The sequence below is a fragment of the Artemia sp. Qi Xiang Cuo genome, chromosome 21, assembly GCF_049724085.1.
Source record: "Artemia sp. Qi Xiang Cuo chromosome 21, ASM4972408v1, whole genome shotgun sequence".
Classification (NCBI taxonomy): domain Eukaryota; kingdom Metazoa; phylum Arthropoda; class Branchiopoda; order Anostraca; family Artemiidae; genus Artemia; species Artemia sp. Qi Xiang Cuo.
The window spans coordinates 30709118-30731023 of NC_142814.1; the positions used below are offsets into that span (position 1 = coordinate 30709118).

The 21906-nt window shown below is 36.5% G+C and overlaps 2 protein-coding genes across 3 annotated transcripts in view; one reads left to right on the forward strand and one right to left on the reverse strand.

Annotated features, from left to right (window-relative positions):
• The window catches only part of LOC148939443 (facilitated trehalose transporter Tret1-like), an 86018-nt gene that overhangs the window by 14781 nt on the left and 49331 nt on the right, over nt 1-21906 (forward strand). The window contains exons 1-2 of one of the 2 annotated variants that reach the window (XM_089106593.1): nt 7809-7910; nt 18668-18762. The gene's annotated coding sequence lies outside the window, so the exon portion shown is untranslated. Of the gene's footprint in view, nt 1-7808; nt 7911-18667; nt 18763-21906 lie in introns of those variants that run through there. The other variant, XM_089106592.1, reaches the window with a different exon arrangement.
• LOC148939444 (protein CFDP2-like) lies at nt 11976-12785 on the reverse strand. Its single transcript, XM_089106875.1, has one exon. It carries the CDS (start codon nt 12783-12785, stop codon nt 11976-11978), a length of 810 nt encoding a protein of 269 aa, XP_088963001.1.

Sequence of the window (21906 nt, forward strand, 5' to 3'; positions counted from 1 at the left end):
TATCTCACATTTTGCCGTTTTGTTAAGAGCGGTTCTGTCGTACCTCATATGGGAAAATTACACGGGCATTTTTGTCGTAACTCCGTCGACGTATACTTTTGAAGAAGAAAAAGTTTGTTAAAGTTTCACAATGAAACCCAAACGGACATTGTTTACATCCGCAAAAGCTGCACAATATTTGCAGGAATCCAGGTACCTCATTTTTGTGGAATTGACTAATATTTTGTTCCAAGAGTAGGTAAAGGTGGGGGGTGGCTCCCCCCGATAAAAACAGCTTATTTCCAAGGGTATATTATTCAGTCAATTGAGTTGTAAAGTTGCACAGATACTGTCCAATAGAAGTAGAATGCAAACAACACACTTCTTCCTGTATATTGCAGTTCTCTTAGTAGGGTCTCTGCACCCTATAGTACAGGGGAGCTACACTGCACCTTTACCCAAGAGTATATCAAATAGGCTACCTGATTTGTTATGATTTTTGGTGCATATATAGTTTGATTTGGAAACAGCATTGAATTAGGAATATGGTTCTATTCCTAGATAACAGAATTGTCTTGTCTATTTACGCACATTATTGTACCACTGCACCATCTCATAATGCGATTTGCTAATTTGCAGAACTCAAAGGAAGTATCAAATTTTCTTGAACAAGTAGGCTAGCCTAGGCTATTTGATTAGGCTGAATATTTTAGCCATATGGATTGCTGAATGTTTTGAATGCATTGATAGTTAATAGTAGAGTCTAATGACAAATACACAATTTAGTTTAAGCATAGCCTAGGCTAATTCTAGAAAATACTGCCCAATCTTAAACACATGATCCTATAGGCCTTGTAGGATACAAAACCACTCAAACATAAATAGATTCAATCCCAGACATGTGCTGTAAAGAAAAAAATAGGCTACTAGGGTTTGCTAACTTTTCTTTAAGCTTAATTTTCAGTATAAAAAAGTTTCTGAGATCAAATTGAGCTAATCCCAACAAGGTAATCTAAATCTATACATATGCAAGACTAAGAGCTTGCTTGGAAATATAGGCTCTATTTGAATCAAATTATGCTCGGTTGCTTGTCCAAAGTTAGTGATTATCCAAACACCAGGGGTGCTTGGATAATATACCCAGTTCTTCATCAGCAGCTGATGTGTATTACCAAATAAAGCTAGTTTAAAGAAAAATCAAACTGTTTTGTTAAGCCTAAAGGTGTATCTGGCTTTGTGGGGGAATAGACAAGGAAATAGAAAATCTAATGGTATATTTCCTTTTTTTCTTTATCTGATTTCTCCCCTTTAATAAATATTAGAGCTAAAAATATGTTTTGCTATTACTAGGCCTAGACTAGTCTATCCTTACAAAGCCTATCTTTAGTCTACTGAAAATTTCATTTTCCTGACCTAGCCCCATTTTCCATTTCCTGACTTGAAGTAAAATCAAGTAATTGGAAGCATTGCATCAAGCCACAATGTCCATTGGGATTGTATAGCCTAAGCTTTTGTTTGTTAAGCTTTTGTTTTGTTTGTTTGTTTTTTAGTTTTTTGTTTGTTTTTTCTAGCGAGGAAGATCTATCTTCTGATTCAGAAAAAGGCAGTGATCCTCTCTATCGACCTGAACTAGATGCAAGCAGCCTTTCAGAACTAAATTTCCGAGAATCTGATCAGGAAGTAGCTGAGGCTCTTCAAGAAAATGTGGATTATGATCTCTTTTCAGAGGTTAATGTCAGTGTTGGCTGTGGTTCTAGTTCAAGTGCCATAACAGGTTCAGTGGCAGAAAAAAATCAGGAGCACCTCGAGATTCCCAATAATGCTGAACCTGTACAAGAAACAACCGAGCCAGATCTAAATAGTCAAAGCAATACAGTGGATCATCCTAATTCACGTAAAAAGACCAGAAAACGAATTTCAGATAGGAAGAACTGGGTTAAGACAAAGATCAAGGCAGCAGTAAACTCTGGTACTGTATATATGAATCCTAACAACCAGAAAACTCATGGGAAAGAGAAGAAAGTGAAGGATGTTGTTTTTAATAAGGATTGTCATTATAATAGCAGTCAGGCTATTGCCTCTGAAGAGAGACAAAAGATTTTTGATGATTTCTGGAGACTAAGTAAGGATATGAAGAAAATGTTTTACTTGAAAACAACTAAGACCGTTCCAACCGAGACTAAAACCAAGAAGAAAGCGGAGACGCGCAGGAGTTGCAAACTGCGATATTATTTTGTCGTTAACACGAAAACAGTCTGGATTTGCAAGACATTTTATTTGGCTACTCTTGATATTTCAGAGAGAATAGTTTACTACGCACATTCAAATGTTGCTACAACAGGAGTGCCAAATCCAAAGGCAGTACAGGTACCTCGAAACAAAACTAGTAACGAGGACATTGAACTAGTGAAAAAGCATATTGAATCTTTCCCGTGCGTTGAATCGCATTATACTCGAGCCAAGTCTACCAGAAAATTCTTGGAGGCAAATCTAAACGTTCGCAAAATGTATGAACTGTATCAGGAATACTGCAGAGAACTAGCAAGAAATGATGTTAGTGAGTTTAAGTATCGTGAGATCTTCAACACGCAGTTTAATTTGTCATTTCATATTCCGAAAGCAGATCGATGTGATGTATGCGAGGAAAAACGTGTAAGTGAAGAAAACCGAATTGAAATGGATCAGGAAGTAAAAGACAAGTATGAGGCTCATGTGAAAAGTAAAATTGAAACCAAGATTGAACGTCACGTGGACAGGTCAAACCTATCTATTCCCCTACTTTGTTTTGATCTGGAGAATGTTTTTCCACTGCCCCGGGGTAATGTTTCTTCATTTTTCTGTAAAAGGAAGATAACTACATTCAACCTCACGGCAATTCTTTCATTCCAGAGAACGACTGGAGAGAAAATCAATGAGGTATACTGTTGAATTTGGTCCGAGTTTGAGGCTGGGCGTGGAGCAAACGAAATAGCTAGTGGACTAGTGGCCATACTGGAAAAAAGTCCTTGATACTTACCCTGATATCTGCCAGTTAATTACTTGGTCGGACTCCTGCGTGTCCCAGAACCGAAACTCAATTATAAGCTTCGCCATCCAAGATGTTCTAAGAAAATTTCCGCGCTTAGAACAAGTGGTTATGAAGTATTGTGAACCAGGTCATTCGAGTATACAGGAGGTTGATGCTGTACATAGCACTATTGAGCGGGGGCTAAAGCATCTTGATTTGTTTTCCCAACTAGATCTGGTGAGGAAGTTACTGAAAGTAAGAAGGATACAGCCTTTTAATGTCCTGCAACTGACCCAGTCAAAGTTCTTTGACTTTCACAAGCCAGCAAAGCTTTACAAGTACTCGTTGGTACCGTATTCACATGTAAAACGACTTGAGTTCTGTTAGGAAAACACTATGAGAGTTTGGTTCAAAACTTCCTTCTCTGGAGACTTGCAAATGGCTACTATATCACAAGAATGTACTTTGGTTAAAAAGTGTCCCAATACTTCGGCTGTCCGTGTTGTTGAACGTCTTGTTTTGCCCAAACTTTGTGGCAAAAAGATTGATCTACCTGAGGCGAAAATCAAAGATGTCAAGTATCTCTTGAAGTTCATCCCCAACCAAGACAAGGAGTATTTTGAAACCAAGATTGAACAGTACTACAAGGCCAGGGGGGATGCTGAACGTTTGGAAGCCTCTCCGTCTACGCGAGATCCCTCTCCAGAGGAGAATTCCACTGAAGCAAAACGGCTGCCGGCAAAGAAAGTCAACAAAAAATAGACGTTTCTGACGTTTTTTGTAATTTTTATACTTTTTCAAATAGTATTGCTGCATCAGAACTCTTTTGTGGTATCTTTATGGTGAAAAGAATAGGCAGCCCACACCATTTTATCGTATCTAAGTTTACTCCCATTTCGTTAAGGGCGGATTGTCGTATCTGTATTTCATTTCAAGTTTCGACAATGAAAACTTTACCTTTTCCATCTCATATTGGGGAGACCTTCCTTTTTATTTTTTCTCTTTTTTTTGATGTATTTGCGAATAAAATCAGTTATACCGTGTAAGTTCCAGCAAAGGTGAAATTCTCAAAGTCGTTTTTCTCGGAATTTATAAAACCGTAGTTAAGAAAAAAACCCTCTAAGGGGCCGATATGCTGCTCGGGCAAGTCTAGTCTGGGGAAGTTCTAGAAGTCTTAACCAAAATTTGATGATTTGGGTATATCTTTTCAATTTCAGGTTAAATATACCAAGATCACCTTTTAAAGGCAAATTGTATTAGTATATATCAAGGCAAATTGTTTACTATCTCATGTGATTTTCTGTCTTAAAACAGAAATAATAACAAAAACTAGATTATTAATAACGGTAATTTATTTCTGGAACACATCCTTAGTTAAGACTTATTAGAGTACAGATTTGACGGGGGAGGACTGCCCTAAATATTACTATTAAATAAACTAAATAACTCATAAAATAAAAGATATACAGTGGACTCGAATGCTGGGGGTTGGGAACGAAGGTGACTTTTATGACACCTTTCCAGAATAGACTCTAACATTCAGGTAATTTGTTGCTTCTTTGCTATTTTGAAATCTGACTACCTTAAGTGCGGCCCTCTTTCATGAAATGGCGTTGAATATTTTATGAAAATGTTACTATCGGAAGTCCTATCAAACAATTCGCGGTAACGAAATGTGTGATTTTCCCCCTGACTTAAAATTTTGCCTTGAGTAATTATTTAAACTAACGAAATCTTGTCCAGTTAAAATCATTTAGCTAATGAGCACAGCATATGAGCACATCTAATGCTAGCATTAGAGCAATTGGTTAACTTTTAGCTTTACTGAGCCATACCAATCACAAAATTAAGGACTAGCATCTTACTTGCTTATTTTTTTAAAGCTTATTAAAAAAAATAAAAAAAATACTCAACGAAAAAAATACAACAAAAAACTTAACCCTCCTTAGGCCAGTGGCAGATCCAGGGGTTAGGGGCGCCCCCCCCCCCCCCCCCTAACGTAGTCTCAAGTAGGGTAATCTACTTAATTAACGCAAGTTTGCGTTAGTTAAACTTGCTTCTAACGCAAGTTTATCGGATCAACCCATTTTGTGTCCCCCCCCCCCCACCTAAAAAAAACCTGGATCCGCCCTTGCCTCAGGCTTTCGCTTGCTTGGAGTAACCCCTTAAACACAAGAATAAAATTTTAAAAAGAGAAGGAAAGAAAGAAAGCGAAAAAAAAATTCTGCATTTGCTCGGCTCCCGGTCTGAACAGCCCTTCCTAACAGCAACTCATTCCACTTAGCAACACACCCAAAGATCCTGCTTCCATGCAACAGAAACTTTAAAGAATTTTTTATTTATATTGGGAAACTGGAGGGCGAACGAAATTCAATTTAACTATACGCGTCAGCATACTTTTTAGGTTACTACCAAAGTATAATCACCTACGGAACAAGTGCTGACAAAACCTATCCTCTCCACACAAAAAAGCGACCCTTTGTCCGCGTCTCCGGAGACGATTCCATACCTATGCGAACCTGGCAACTAAATACCGTAGTTACACTATTCAATACAACTTTCTCGGTCACTCGTCGCCTGAATCACGCTCTAGCATAATTTATTGGCTCGGAGCGATTACGTAGTACAGCACTTTGTGTCTAGAGGCGCTGAAGTACGCGGGGTCACTTTTGGAGAGTTTTGTCAGTACTTGTTCCGTAGGTGATTATACTTTGGTTACGACCAAGTCTCGGTCAAGGTTGCCACACGTCAAACGATTATAGTTTTCAGCAAGAAAAAAGCCAAATGGAACTTGAAAAAAACTAAGATATTATATACAAAATCTAATCAAGTGTTCATGAATTATGCTGCATTACATTTAGTGTGTTAACTTGTGCTAAAATAATTTGACCGACTGTTGGTGCTGGTAATGAAAAAAAATATTGTTTGAACACATTCTAGTACATAAATTTGGTTTACTTGTATTTTGTAAACACTGATGTAATAACGATGACGTTTTTTGTTACAACTAGAATATGCAACATAAAAAACTGCATTGGATGCATCTGAAAAGCCAATTACCCTAGTAATCAAGCTATTTGAGGACGAGCACACGCGGTAGCCGCGTTGCATTCATCCATTTCAAAACTACATTAATTCTACATCTGCGAGACGAATTGCTGTATATAAGCGGAAAGTCTATTAGGACAAGACTGGCCAGTACATTTTGGTGGAAGTAGATTTTGGTGGAAGACGCTTAATTTTTGGGTGAAATGTAAAGCGTCAAAAATAAGGCAAAGCAAAAAGGATTTATAGGAAAATTTGGGTAGCTATGGCAAGCTCAAATACCATTTTCATTATGCTGCTTAAGAGAATAGCTTCTCTCATAAATTTAGGGTTTTTGACAGCAAACATTACTTAATGCACATCGATTCTATTTTTTGAACGTCCAAATGCCTTTAAGTCAACAGGAGCATCAAAGCACTATATAACACCAAGTATTCTTACAGTAAGAACATTTTCTTATGATGAGAAATATTGTTTTCAATACTGAATTTTCAATACAGAAATCAATATTGACATTCCTTAGCTTCATCTAAATCAAGTTCGATATCTTACCTTTTATGTCATAAATTTGAGAGCTTTAATTCACTTCCAGCCACTGGCAAAACTTAGGAACTTTGAAGTAATCTGGAGCATTCATGATGAGAAGTTTTCACCAGAATCTCTAGACGAAAACGGTATTTTTCTTTACGAAGCAATAGAACTTCAGACTTTCGTTTCAACATGGGAAATTGATAGTTGTGTATCTGCAATGCGTTTCAGTTGCCAAGCAGAATGAAGTTCCTCTGATTTTAAAATCCGCTTATTTCTCTTTTTCTGCTTTCGGCCCTTTAACAAGGATTGTATTTGTTGATCTCGGCTTTACTAGCCTAAGCAATGTTTTTGAAAACATCTATTACATTCTTCCATTTCACAGAACAAAAAACAATATAAAAGCTTGAAATAAAAGTATTTCGGCTATTTATACAAAAACAACTTTTAACGTAAATTCTGGCTAAGAATAAATTTCGTAATAGGATCCTCTGAGATCAAGACTCCGGGTATTTTGCCCTCCAGTTTTCCTTTCGTCGAGGCTGACCTAACTCCCATGACTGATTCCATTGGATTAATCGGTCAGATCCGTTTTTTATACCTTATTTGGCTCTTAATATATTTAGAAATCTGCCAAAATTTATATGACTTGAAAATTGCAAATTTTTTGACATTGTGAGTTACTGGTATAATTTATGCGGGGATCTAAGTATTCCTTGTAGGGGAGTAGGTTAACCACTTTTTTCGAAATTACGCGGAACAATTTTGACCGTTTACTTTTAGTGGATACTTTTAACATTGATTAAAGCTACGAATTTCTAATACATGTTAAAATAATAATATAGTCTTCTATAGTTCTTATACTTTCCTTCAGCACTATATTTAAATCAGGCTTGAGTTATGAAACTTCTCAATTCTATTGGGTATACACTAGTTTATACGCCCTGTAGGTGATGATGATTTGTAATCTTAAAATAAACACGCAAAAAATATATGAATAGTTGGCTGGAGTTAAAGAATGTCCTAGGCCTCATAAATAGAGTAGTGCCGGGTAAGTAAACAAAAAGTTTAACAATTAGTGCATAGATAAATAATGAAAAAATAAAGTTTTCTAAAAGAAAGTATTGCCTTCCCCCTTAAAGGCCATTGTTTCGCACAAAAATCTCGTACCCTTTTGGATCTTTATTAGTTTCAAAAATACATCAAGTTTTACTTTATACGACACGTAAATTACGGTAATAATTTTGTAGATGACTCCTTACTACAGTAGCCTATCTATGAGAAGAAAAGGGACACAAAGAAAAGAATTATAAAAAAAACTGAATTGGAAGTTCAGCATATCCTTTTAAAGGTAAAATTCTTTTTTTTCCTTCAGAGTTAATTTCCATTCATTTAATCATTTTCTTTTATTTGAAAATGTTAAATTTACTTAAATAAAATTGATAGCTGTAACTTACGCAAGTTTTGATATTTTGAGTTCTATTCAAGTTAAAATCCGCAGATCAGACATTTTTTTTGCCAGAAATAAAAGCAAATATTTGGCATATCTTGTGAAAATGGTTGATTTGTATATAAGAAAAAACCCACACAATATAATGAACACAGAAATTCAAAAGACATTTTTTTTTTGTGTTTAATTTCTTTTAAAAAATCTCAATTTAGTTCTGCTTCCATTTTGCCCACAGAACTCATATGAAAATTTTAAAGAACTTTCTATAAAACTTTATTAATTTGATAAAAAATTATAGAACATGAAAAACAAATGACACCATCAAAAAGCTTTGCGCAAAAAAATTATCGGTATAAATGAGATTTTTTCCACTTAAATTTACCTAGTTACAAAAATCCATTTAACTTCAAAGCATCCTAATTTTAATCATTAACTCTTAATTATTACCAGTTTATCTACAACCATTCATAATAATAATTATTTGCTCATTCGTAATATCGTTCTTGGATTTCTATCTCATTAAACCGTATTTTTGTTGCATATTTGATTTTCGTTTTTTCTTTCCCGGAATAGAGTCAGGAGACGCGTCTCTGTTCAATTCTGCTAACTAAGACATTCCTTGGTGGAGATAAGTATCAATATATGGGAGTCTGCTTGGACGTGGATCTTAAAAAAGCAATTTTCTCGTGCTTCTGTTTGATCAAGAGATGCATAATCTCTACTTATTGATTGCCAAAAGGCTTGGTTTTAAGAAAAACCATAATTTTGAAACAGCTCAAGAGGGTGTCTCGTAAAATCTTTTTTCTTTAAATACACCAAGCCTGTGAAGTTTCAAACTGTTTTTACATTAAATTTTAAGGGTTTTTGCACAAAAGATGAATAATACAGAACATACAAAACTGTTATAATAGACTAACAACTTAGGATGAATACCTCATGAATACTACTTGTAATGGGCCATAACCGTATCTATGGTTGTCGTGATCGACCTGAAATCTTGAATAAGAAGAGAAGAGGCCTAAATAAAATTCATAGTATCTGAGAAATAAATAATTCATTTTTATGGAGTTCTGAAAGGAAATAAGGTACTGTTGTACTAAACGGACTCTTTTATATAGTGCTGGTTTGGTTAATGCTAATGAAATAAAATAAAAAACGATGAATATATAATAGTTTAAAAACAAATTTGGACTATATATTTGCACATTGGGGGGGGGGGGGTCGAAACATACCATATATTAAATACGTAACCTAACCTAGTCTAACCTAGGTACCTTTCCCTCCCCCCTACACCCCAAAAAACAACAATTCAAATACAGTTCTTGCCTTTGTTTATATCCCAGAAGGCAGAGTAAACCTGTTTTCATAACGCGTCTCGATCTATTTCGTGACTGGTATGCATTGCCGTATATAAAAGAGTCCGTTTAATACAACAGTACCGGAAATAAATATGATGCTCTTGCTGCTATTAATCGCTCATATTGTATGCATGACCTGTTTCACTATCGTACAACTGTGTGTCTTCTGAAAGTGAGAGGTTCTTTACACGTCCTTTCAGTAATTTCAATTTATGATTAATCTTTCCAAAATTTCCGTTTGATAGGATGTTGGTCCTTTTAGGTTATTAATTAAAAAAACGTTTTTAAAATTAAAAAAGCTTTTCAAAGAAAAGTAAAGAACTCCATTAAACCAAAAATGAACGAAAATGGAATCAAATAATCTACCAAGCCTGAAACTACCACAAATCAGCATCGATAAATAAATGAAACCCAAAACGAACAGATATTACAATAAATAAGCGAGTCAAACTCAAAAAGAGCAGAAATTAACATAAGTAGGGCTCTAAATCCCTATGGCTTCCCAAGGCCGGAACATAATTTGCACTTTACTGAAAAAAAATAAATGGTTTTAATTTCACAACTGTAATAAATCAAATAATATTAACATTTTGATTACTAAATATCAGTATATGTATATTAAATTGACAATGCACATTCATTTGTTTTTCAGTAAAGGGCAAATTTTTGCTCATTTTTGGTTTAATGGAGTTCTTTACTTTTCTTGGAAAACTTATTTTGTGGAAAAAGTTTTTTTTTTTAATTAATTTCTGATTGTTTTATATTGACATAGTCGTTTCAGGGAAAAAGAAAATATGGGTTTAAATCTTTTCGTTTTTAAATTTTAAATGGGTTTAAATTTTGTTTCATACCTCTTCTAGTTGACCTGAAATAGAAAACTTGATGCCATTCACAAAAAAAAAATCTGTTTACTTTCTTTGATAGCTTGGATACACTTACCCAATTTTGATTTGATTAAATTTTAAGAGAAGAAGTAGCCCCGAAAGTTTGAACATAATACCCTCAGTCGTTCTTGGGATGCTGCTGATATGCCTTATGGGGAATTAGCATTAACACAGTGCATTTTGATTTAATCTTAAGGCAACATTTAGTTTTGTAAACATAATGGGGAAATGAGATGGTGGGCGTGGAAGGAGGACTAGTTGCCCTCCAATCATTTTCGACTATTAAAAAACGCATTAGCCCTTTCTATTTTCAATCGAATGATCCCTTTTGAAAGTTCCTATGACAACTCCTTCGATACGAAGTGCCCTGGTCTAAAAAAAAATTAAAAATAACACATTGTACCCACATTGATTTTAACTATAAAAATATCAAGCCTTCCAATCACTTTCGACTATTAAAAAGCGCACTAGCCATTTCAATTTCCAATCGAAGGAGCCCATTTTAATTTCTACGACAACGCTTTGTATAAACACCTTATATGCCCCCAGGGCATAAATTAAAACCCTTGCCCTGAGGGCTGTGAGGGGGTTGTCATCCTCAAAGACCTAATTTCCAGAACTTTCAACTAGGTTAAACAAAACTTTCACTTACTTACCTAATACTCTTATTCAGGAGGAGTCTCAACATATAGGGAACCGCTCACACGTACGCTCAATTTTTTCCAAGTAGCCCTGTCTTGGTCAAGGGGTGAGATATCAGGAGAGCCAAATTTGCGATTGAGGGAGGACCGATTTCTTGCCTCGGTATATGTGTTGCATAGCTTCTGTCGAGAATGTTTAGAGTCAGTTGAGGAATTGAATTCTGAGATGAGCCTTTCAGGGGTAGTTGGCGGGAGGCGGAGTAAGTGGCCGTACCGTCTTAGAGAACGAACTTCTACACGGGTGGAGAGGTTCACTAACTTGTAGGTCCTCGGAATATCAGTATTGCGGATCTTGTCATACCATTTGAAGCCTTCAACTCGACGCAGGTGTATAGTTTGGATGGCATCGACCTTTCTTAGCTGTGTCTGGGCTATCGGCCATGTCTCAGAAGAGTACAGCATAATGCTTGAGACTGTGGCGTTGTAGATACGGGCTTTTGTAGGGCGTCTAATTTTCGGTTTGTGGAAGACTGCTCTCAGGAGTAGTCCGAATACAGAATTTGCCTTGGCTAATCAGGCTGAGACCAACACATTGAGACTGATCGTATATAGTTTCTCCATTTACTGATTTCAGGCTTTTCTACCTCAAGGCATTTTGGCCAGTTATCTCGCACAGGGTCTTCAAAGTTGCGCCTATGTCTTTCTTTTGGACAGCTTACTTGAGCTCAGCGGCTTTTACCCGCAATGAAGTTTTTCTCGTTCCTTTGGATCAATGGGTTGTGTTGTTTGTTAAGCTGTCTGTAATGTAGCATAGTTCCTTGTAATTTCGCTTGTCGTCTATGCTCAGTTATTTAAAACGTGTGGTTCCAAACCCAGTCTATTTTCTCTTGCTAACTGAAGCTCCCAAATTTGGTAGTTAATCTGGGAATATTGTCTCTGATTTTGGCCAATGCTAACTCGCTTTCTGAACACACCTGGAGAGCCTCTAAGCGGTTTGAGACTTATACCGTATACCACTCAAGAACTGAGGAGTCCTGCTTCAGTCCAGCGGTGTCTATCTTCTTGGTGAATGTGGAGTTACTCTTATTGGCCCTCAGCTAGAGTTTTATCCTTGCAGAGACGAGACGAAAGGTCGGCATTGCCGAGCTTGGTGCCTCTGTATGAGTGGCAGTTCTGGACAGACGAAAGCCACCTTCGTCGAACAATGATGTAGTCAGACATCTTTTTGGTCCCGCCATCATTGCTGTACCATATGTGCTTCGCAATGTCTTTTCTCCCAAACCATTCATTTCTGACTGATAGAGTATGGGTGATGCAGCGATTGAACAGCCGCTCACTATTACCATTCAGATCGTCAACTGTCACATGTCCAACAACAGCTTCGTACAGACCAGAGCTGTTAGCCACATCAGCATTAAAATCTCCTAGGACTAGGAGGCAGTCGTGTGGAGGTATGGAGAAGAGCTTGGAGGACAGTGCCGCATAGAACTCGTCCTTATCTTCATCTTGGTCCTCGTTTGTTGGTGCATAGCAGGTAAGAATAGCAGTTATCTTCCCGTGCTTGCCGTCGATTCTCGCTCTCAGTAGACGTGATGAGATAGGTGTAAATGACAATAAGGCTTTCCGAGCAAAATTATTGAGAAGAAGGCCAACTCCCCCTCTTCTTTGGGGTCCACCAGACCAAAGTAGTGTCCGCCCTTCTCCAATATCTTCTTCGCTGTTTCCCGTTAGGTGAGTTTCTGTTATTTCTGCGACCGTCTTTTTGTATCTTCTTAGTTCTTTTGCTAAAAGAAGCTTAGAACCAGGCTGGTTCTGCGTAAGGGCATTCCAGGTGGCGACATTAATGCCACCTTGGTCAACGATGTTCAAAGGGGTACGTCCTTGGGCAGGCATGGGTCCAATTGGGATAGTAGGTTGGGCATCCGAGGCTGTATATTCAGTTCCATTCGTAGCAAGTAATTTCAGGAGGAGGGTTGCTAGCCCAACCGTCCTAGGTGCATTTAGTTCTCCGGTGGCTAGCCGGATATCCAGAGGCACGTGAAGTCAGCTCTGCATGCGCCATGAACGCATGGGAGCAGACTTCGGACAAGCACCATCACCTCGGCTATCACAAAATTTTGATTGGATGTGTTTGGAGAAATGGTGGGCGTGAGAGGAGCGTTAGTTGCTTTCCAATCACTTTCAACAATTAAAAAAGGCACTAGCCCTTTCAATTTTCAATCGAATAAGCCCTTTTGAAGTTTCTACGAAGACGCTTTCAATAAAAATCTTATATAATAATAATAATATATTGCAAAAACGTAGTCCAGAGCCTCTTACAAAACAGGAAAAAGACAATACAAAAATTTAGGTAAATCTTCTAAAGTTACATACGACTCTCACATATTTTGTCAAATGAGTTCTTGAAAGAGCTGATGGAGGGTGCCAAAACGGTTTCTTCGGGTAGGGAGTTCCAGGTGTCAACGACTCAGTTTTGAAAGGTCCATTTGCCTACATCTTTGTAGAACCTTTCCGTTTTAAACTTTAAGGGATGGCTACGTAGATGATTTTCGTTAAAGACCAGCAGTGATTCACCGGGAAAGATGTTATACCAGCCATGGCATAGCTTGTACAGCTCGAACATATAACCCCTTAGAAATCTGTATGAGAGTGCTGAAAATTCCCCCCAGGGCATAACTTACAACCCTTGCCCTGAGGGATGGGGGGGGGGGTTGTCATCCTCAAAGACATAATTTCCAGAACTTTCAACTACTTTGAAGGAAATTGCTATCTCAAAGTTTTAATTGGATGTGTTTGGGGAAATGGTGGGCATGAGAGGGGGGTTAGTTGCCCACCAATCACTTCCGCCTATTAAAAAGGGCACTAGCCCTTTCAATTTCCAATCGAATGAGCCCTTTTTGAAGTTTCTACGACAACGCTTTCTGTAAAAACCTTATATGCCCCAGGGCATAATTTGCAGCCCTCGCCCTGAGGGCTTCGAGGGGGTTGCTATACCCGCAGGAATAATTTCTAGATCACTCAACTGCGTCGTACAATATGGCAATTTCAGAATTTTGACTGATTAGGTTTGGAGAAGTGGTGAAAGTTAGAGGGGGGTATCTTGCCCTCCAATCACTTTTAAATATTAAAAAGCACACTAGCCGTTTCAATTTCAAATCGAATGATTCCTTTTTTAATTTTCTACGACAACGCTTTCTATAAAAAAAGACCTTATATGCCCCCAGGCCATAATTTACAACTTTTGCCCTGAGGGTGTGGGGGGAGTGTCATCATCAAAAATATAATTTTTAGACTTATCAACTACATCAAACAAAATGGTTACCGCAAAATTTTGATTGATTGTATTTGGGGAAATGGTGGTTGTCAGAGGGGTGTTAATTGTCCTCCAATCACTTTCGGCTATTAATAAAGGCACACGCCCTTCTAATTTCCAATCAAATGAGCTCTTTTTGAAGTTTTTACGGTTAGTTGCCCTCAAATCACTTTCGACTATTAAAAAGGGCACTAGCCCTTTGAATTTCCAATTGAAGGAGCCCTTTTTCAATTTTCTAGGACAACGTTTTCAATAAAACGTTATATGCCCCCAGGGCATAACTTACAACCCTTACCATGAGGGCTGGGGGGGAGTCATCCTCAAAGATATAGTTTCTAGATCTTTCAACTACTTGGAACAAAATGGCTATCTCAAAATTTTGATTGGATCTTGATAAATGGTGGGCGTGGAAGGAGTGTTAGTTGTTTTCCGATCACTTTTGACTATTAAGAAGGGCATTAACCATTTCAATTTCCAATCAAATGAACCCTTTTTGAAGTTTCTACGACAACGCTTTCTATAAAAACCTTATATACCCCCAGGGCATAACTTACAACCTTTCCCCTGAGGGCTGTGGGGAAGTGTCCTCCTCAAAAACACCTCACACCGGGGGTTGTCATCCTCAAACACCTAATTTCCAGAACTTTCAACTACGTAGAACAAAATGGCTATCTCAAAATTTTGATTTGATGTGTCTGGGGAAAGGTTGGCGTGAGAGGGGGGTTCGTTGCCCTCCAATCAATTTCGACTAGTAAAAAGGGCACTAGCCCTTTGAATTTCCAATCAAATGAGCCTTTTTTAAAATCCGTACGACAACACTTTCCATAAAAATCTTATATGCCCCCAGGGCATAACTTACAACCATTACCCTGAGGGCTGTGGGGGAGTGTCCTCCTCAAAAACATAGTTTTTATCTGGAAATCAACTACGCTGAACAAAATGGCTATCTCAAAATTTTGATTGGATTTGTTTGGGGAAATGGTGGGCGTGGAAGGGATGTTAGTTGCCTTCCAATCACTTTTGACTATTTAAAAGGGCACTAGCCACTCCAACTTCCAATCGAATGAGCCCTTTTCCAAGTTTCTACGACAACTCCTTCGATACGAAGTGCCGTGGTCTAAAGAAATAAAACATTGTGCCAACATCATTCCTTACTTAGGCAGCGCAGTCGCGCTGCCTATGAAACCCTTTGTTTTGTGACACAAATCCTCTTTGCTGAAATACTTACTTTTTTGTTTATTAGCTCAATATGATTACCTTAAGCAAAAGGAAAACATCCTTGACTCCATTTCGTACGCGACCATTATTTGGTGCCTTTTCTTTCTTTTTTTCGAGGGATGATGGTATTGAATCGACTATCATGGAAATTTGTCAAGGGCTTAGTCAAATAAAAAGTTTGTTAAACCTTTATGACGATCCAACGACTATAAATAAAATCTCGTGAAAGATTTATGATGCTTGGATCATATTAATTAGACGATCATAAAATATAGGTGAAGAACTTAGTCCTTTCAAAATCAGAGACTAAGTACCGTTTAATAGATAGAATTAAAACGTACTCTTTGGCAAATATACCTGCTGCACTACTTCCACTTGATAGATATAGAGGGCTAGAATAGATACAAATAGAATGTAAAACCTGATGTATTTATACCTGATGTACCACCTCCTCTTAATAGATATAGATAGAATTAGAATAGATATAGACGGAATTTAGCGAATAGGACTAAACTATAAGCTTTTGCAAATGTACCTACAACACAGCAACACTGCCTACATTTATTTAGAAAAGCTGAAAAATAAACAAACGAACATGAAAAATAATTTGCCAAAAAGACGAGCAGAAAACGTATCAGCGCAAGGGTATACATTTTTTGTTTGGAAGCAGTCTTTTAAGATATATAACCTCATTCAAACTTTTTTTCTTGCCTAAAATCTGAAAAATTTCGAATATCCAATACTGGATGGAGAATCTTCTTCTGAAAAATTAACTAGAGATTAATTCTTGTGTCCTGAATTTTCTTTCGGTCAATCTATTCGAAGTTGCCGAAACTTTTCAGCTCATTTACAAATCAACTCCATCAGATCAATCATTTCTATCCGTATAATTCGTTTTAGAATTCTACCAAAACAAGTTTAACACTTCCTAATTTCCTTTTCCTTATTTCTCCTTTTCCCGCTTTTTAAGTTTCCCTTTGTTTCCCTTTTAGTTTCCCTAGTTTCTTTTTTTTATAGAAGAATAACATTTCTGAATCCAAAATCTGTTAATGCAAGATTGCACTGCAAAATTGTTTTGGGTATATTTTACTTGTTTTCTCTCTAAGTAATTTTCGTCTGATTCACTTGTTTTAGATGAGCTAGAAAGCCTCATCAAAATATGGATTTAAAAAAAAGAATTCCCGCTTCCATACCTGATCGGCTTGTATACTTTTAGACCTAAGACATAAGCCATTTTTGGTTCAGTAGGCTCTGGAACTTGTACCTGAAAACACACAGAAAAAAAAATTAATGTTCAAAACTTTTAACGATGTGTGGTATAGGGATTGCGACTGTAGATTTTGGATATACCAGGGAAACAAATAGAGAAACATTCGCCACAAATATGGACAGGGAAGGTAGCAATGAGGTCAATAGGAGTGGGCATTTAAAAGCGAACTTTTTTTAAGGCAATAAGTTATATTCTTTCAGCAATAATGTGTTAACCTGGCCTTTGTCTAGCTCGATCGGAATACAGCTTTGAATACTTGTCAAACTGTTTTAATCTTAGATGGTTAGTCTTAACAATTTTAGAGAAAAAACTAGGGGATGTCTCCCAACTAATTTCAGAGATGAAGTACGTTTTAAATGTTTCTCCTCTAGAAGCAGCAAAGCGCCTCACCAAAAACAGGAAAGAATAAAGTAAAAATAAAGAACTGCGGAAGTCCAAAAACAATGCCACCTGATTCAAGTTAACTGCCTTAGCTTGACATAGATAACAACGCCACGGTATTGACAGCTTGTAAAAATCAACTATTGTGTAAAGTAAGTGAACGTTAAAAACGGATACAGATTAAAGATGTACGAAACAAATCATAAATAAAGACTTATTCTGGTTTAAGAATGGAGAATTTTGTTATTGTGGTGATTTATTTAATTGTTTTTTTTTTAATATCGTATCCTTTAATTGTGTTTTAAACAATAAAAAAAAATGACAGATTGTTGAAAAAGAGTGAAATTATTCGAATATGATACCAGGTATGGTTAAAAACTTCCGCTTGGAACTCAACACGTCAATAAACTTTGGGTGCGACCTTCCGACCTAGTCAAAGAGTTCGTGGTGACGAACTGTAAGTAAAGCGATTCGGCCCAATAGTAACCGAAACTATAAAAAAAAATTTTTGATAACAATAGAGACATCAACAGAAGCGGCTTTTATGTTGATTCCTAATATGTAAATATTGTTTTTACAAGGTTGATCATATATATAACGTAGGTAATTTTGAAGACCACACTGCCTTTCCATGACGACAAATAACAGTTTGAATAGGGATAAAGTCTTTTATTAGACAATAAAAAAAAACAATAAGAAAATATACAGTATTTCTGCTGATGATGATCACTGTATATGTGATAAAATTATCCAATATATTGTTTTTTTCACTGTTTAATAAAACATTTATCTCTATTTGATCTGTCTATTTATCGTAAGGGTGATCATATCGAACCAATGATCCTAAAAGATTGGTAGAGGACTCATTTGAACGGAGATCAAAGTTCTAATGCCTTTTTCAAATGACAAAAAGGATTGGAGGGCAATAGCCCCCTCTCACGCCCCTTTTCCCCCAAAGACATCCAATCAAATATTGAGGTAGCTGTTTGATTCAATTTAGTTGAAAAGTGCAATAACTATGCCTTCGGGGATCACATGACCCCCACAGTCCCTGGGGAAACGGATTTAAGTTACGCAATTTACCCATTGTTGACATATAGTATTTTGTATTTGGGAATGTACAGAATCTTTTTTTGGGGAGGGATTTCCCACGGGGAGAATTTTCCATGGAGTGGAAAGTTTCTGGATTGAATTTTCAGGGAAATTTCCAGGGGGAAAAAAAGTAATTTTTTTCAACTGAAAGTAAAGAGTAACTTTAACTTAAAACAAGCAGGAATTATTTCGGGCTGCCCCTTCCTCAACTCTCATGATAAAGTTTTACTTTTTATCACAATTCTTAAAGAAAGACTACTCAAACCCAAGGGCCGTTGAATTGGAAGTATTTTTAAAGGAATTTAATACTTTAGCGTAAAGAGCGAGGGTTGAGGAAGGGATAGCCTCAGGAATTGCGAGCGAGGGTTGGAATAGTTCCTGTTCGTTTCAAGTTTTAGTGTTGCTCCTTACTTTCAGTTGAAAAAACTTGTTTTTTGTTTAATTTTAAAATTAACGCGTTGTATCTCCTGGTTAGTTTTGTTTAGTTTTTTCTTCTTTTAGGAAATACCATTGGCAATCGGCTGGCGTTGGAACTTGATTGAAGGCTCATTGGAAAACAATCTTCTGTAAAGACTCATTGGAAATCAATTTTCAAGGTAAGTACTTCTTGTTAAGTAAAAATGAAAGGGGAAGCATGACATATGTTCAATGGGATTTGTGATTTACTACTGGGTTGAGTTGTCAAACAGTTGAGAGCGATGACCAATTGTCTATGAAGAGAAAATAAAATTAGTAATATTATGAGGAGAAAAAGTACACACTGCCGAATACTTCAGTGGGAAGATTTATCGGAGGTTAATGCTTATTTCACGTTGATATGCAGGGTTGACGCACTAGTATGGTTTGGATGGTCTTTGAAACTTGGGAATGGGTCAATTTGATTGAAAGTTGAAGGTTTAAGTGCTCTTTTTAAGGTAAGAAGGTAGTTTGAGGGTGACCAGCCCCCCCCTCTCGTACTCTGTTCTTGGTATCCAGTTCCTCTAGAACTTCTCAAGATATCCGACAATAATATAGACAGGTATTTTCCTCAGAGTGATTGAAAGGTCCAATAAATATGCCTCCGGAGTGGATTTGACCCCTATCGCCCTTGAGGCAAGAACCGTAGATTATGCCAATTCTTTATAGATAGGTTTTATACTGGAAAAACGTTGGATATCTAATTGGCTCGAAATTTTAGGGATTCTTCTTTAGGCCAAGAGGATTGGATTTTTTTGGCGGGAGGGAGAGGATGTTAGAGGGCTCGTAAATGAGCCAAAAGACTTGTTGTCCTTGATGATTTTAAAATTTACAGCCGTAAGTCACTTGGCGAAAGGAGAGCCTAATGTGAAACAAAATTAGTTCGAGACTGTGATCCCTTCAAGAAATGAAGCCCTTGAAAAATAAACCCTCAAGTCTCTGGGTCAAGTTGAAAAAAGGAAAAAAAAACAACATTGGATCCCCTAGAAAAAGAGCAAAAAAACTTTATCCCCAGAGAACTTGAAACTTGCATCCCTAAGCTCGTAGGCTAAATGAACTCTCATGTCCAGAAAAAAACTTAGGTAAATATTGTAGAATAGATTTCCAGGAGGGGAAAAGCCCTATATAAAATTTAGGAGGGTGATGGGGGGGGGGAACGGTCCAAAGAAATTCCTATCGTCGTCAAACATACATTTAAAAGCTCTTGGATCTAGGAGACCTCAATTCACAAAAAAAACGTATTGGCTCACCAAAAAATTGGGCTCTACAAATGGCCAATAAATATTTTTTTCCTAACAGCTTTAAACTTAAGGCCAGCCGTCCATGGCCAAGTGAAGCCGAATGTTTAAGCAAATTCTAGTTCTGGGGCACCTACTCTCCTTAGAATTGCTGCACAAAAACTTTCATGATTGGATTGAAGCTTTCAAGTATTGTTGGGCTAAGGGGACCACATACGTTTTGGAGCGTGAGGGTGTAAAGAGGTCCTGAAGTGGCCCGAACCGTGACCATGGACCCTACTATATAAAACAGTTTTAGTCAGGAGCATGGCCTATTAAAGAACGAAGAGAAATCAAACAAAGAAACTTCTTCTCCAAATTTTTTTTTAGAAAGAAAAGTAAAGAACCATATTTCAGCCAAAAACAAGTAGAAATAAAGTAAAAACCAAGCCTTGTACTTGATTCTGTTCATTTATGTTCATGTAAAAAACGTCAATTTTGTTTTAATTCATTTTAAATAAAAACTTTTTGGATTCTTTAAGGTTTACTCTGAGCTGTCAAAACTCAGTAATACTAAACATTGATCTTAAAAAGTTTTCTGGAGAAAAATTTTCAAACAAAAGTAAAGAGCCATGTTAAAAATCTAAAACGAGCAGAGAAATAGTCATAGAATAATTCAAACTTAAAATGAACAGAAATTACTCCAATTAATAAATTAAATCCAAAAAGACCAGAAATTAAAATGAATAATTACATCTAATATAAAGAAAACAGAGACTGCCGTGGGGGATTATACGAATACTAAAACAGGCAGAATTTTAAAAGAAATCGAACAAAACTATATCAAATAGAAGTAGGGTTACAAACCCCATAAACTTCAAAGAACCAGATTGTCATTAGGGCTTTACTGAAAACAAAATGTATTTTAAACATTAATAGCTTTGAGACTTCCAGGAGTGAATGTCATTGTATTTTAAACAATGAATCCAGTTTTAATAGTCCAGTTTCTTATGGAGTAATTTTGTATTCCTACTATCTTCTTTTTAAAGATATTCATTTAAATGCATAGAGAATCAACTGTTCAACTGAGTAACCTCAGAAGATTGAAGTTTATAAAATTTCTCAACTTTCTGTATTTTGGAATTAAATAGAATCAAAAGGAAAAGTATTGACAAAAGCCTCAACACTTTTGGTGACACTTATGGTGATTAGTAGATTTTTCTTTTATGTTGATGTTTTCACAAGTAAAAACTACATGCTCGGAATATATAGTTTTTATCAAAGTGCAAACGAGAATCAAGCCTTTTTATAAGGGTTTGGGAGGGATGGGGGAGGGACAGTCCCCCGTTTTCTTTGGCAGGTCCTATTTGTAAATCTTTACTAGCATTGTAATTTTATTTTGTTGTTGTGGTGACAAACAAAAACAACGTGTTCTAAATACAAATACTTTTCAGAAATAAACAAAAATCGTTTTCAGGAAAGTGCGAACGTCCTTCTGGCCTTTAGAGGATTTAAGGGGTGACGGACTTTTCTAATCTGTGGTATTACCTGTCGTTCCAAATTTAACTTGCTTTTTGTTCGTTTTAGGATTCATCTATTCATCCATAGTAATATCTATGGCTCTTTACTTGGCTCTTTAACATGGCTCTTTACTTTTATTTGAAAAATTTTATTTAATACGTTTGAAATAAATTTGAAATTGAAATAAATTTGAAAAATTTTATTTAATAAATTTGAAATAAATTTGAAATTGAAATAAATTTGAAAAATTTGTTTCAGGGGAGGGGGCACAATTTACATCGTACAGAACACCTATATCTCTGCGTAGTCAGATACGCCGATTCTTTCTTAGGAAGGATGTGATATATTTTTATCTGTTCTTATCTGGGTCTATTCTTATCTGTGGTATTATCTGTCGTTCCAAATTTAACTTGCTTTTTGTTCGCTTTAAGGATTCATCTATTCATCCATAGTAATATCAATGGCTCTCTAACATGGCTCTTTACTTTTATTTGAAAAATTTTATTTAATAAATTTGAAATAAATTTGAAATTGAAATATTTTAAA

Bases quoted from the DNA above. Each gene is read 5' to 3' on its own strand.
- LOC148939444 (XM_089106875.1), bottom strand. From the start codon at position 12,785: ATGCCTGCCCAAGGACGTACCCCTTTGAACATCGTTGACCAAGGTGGC.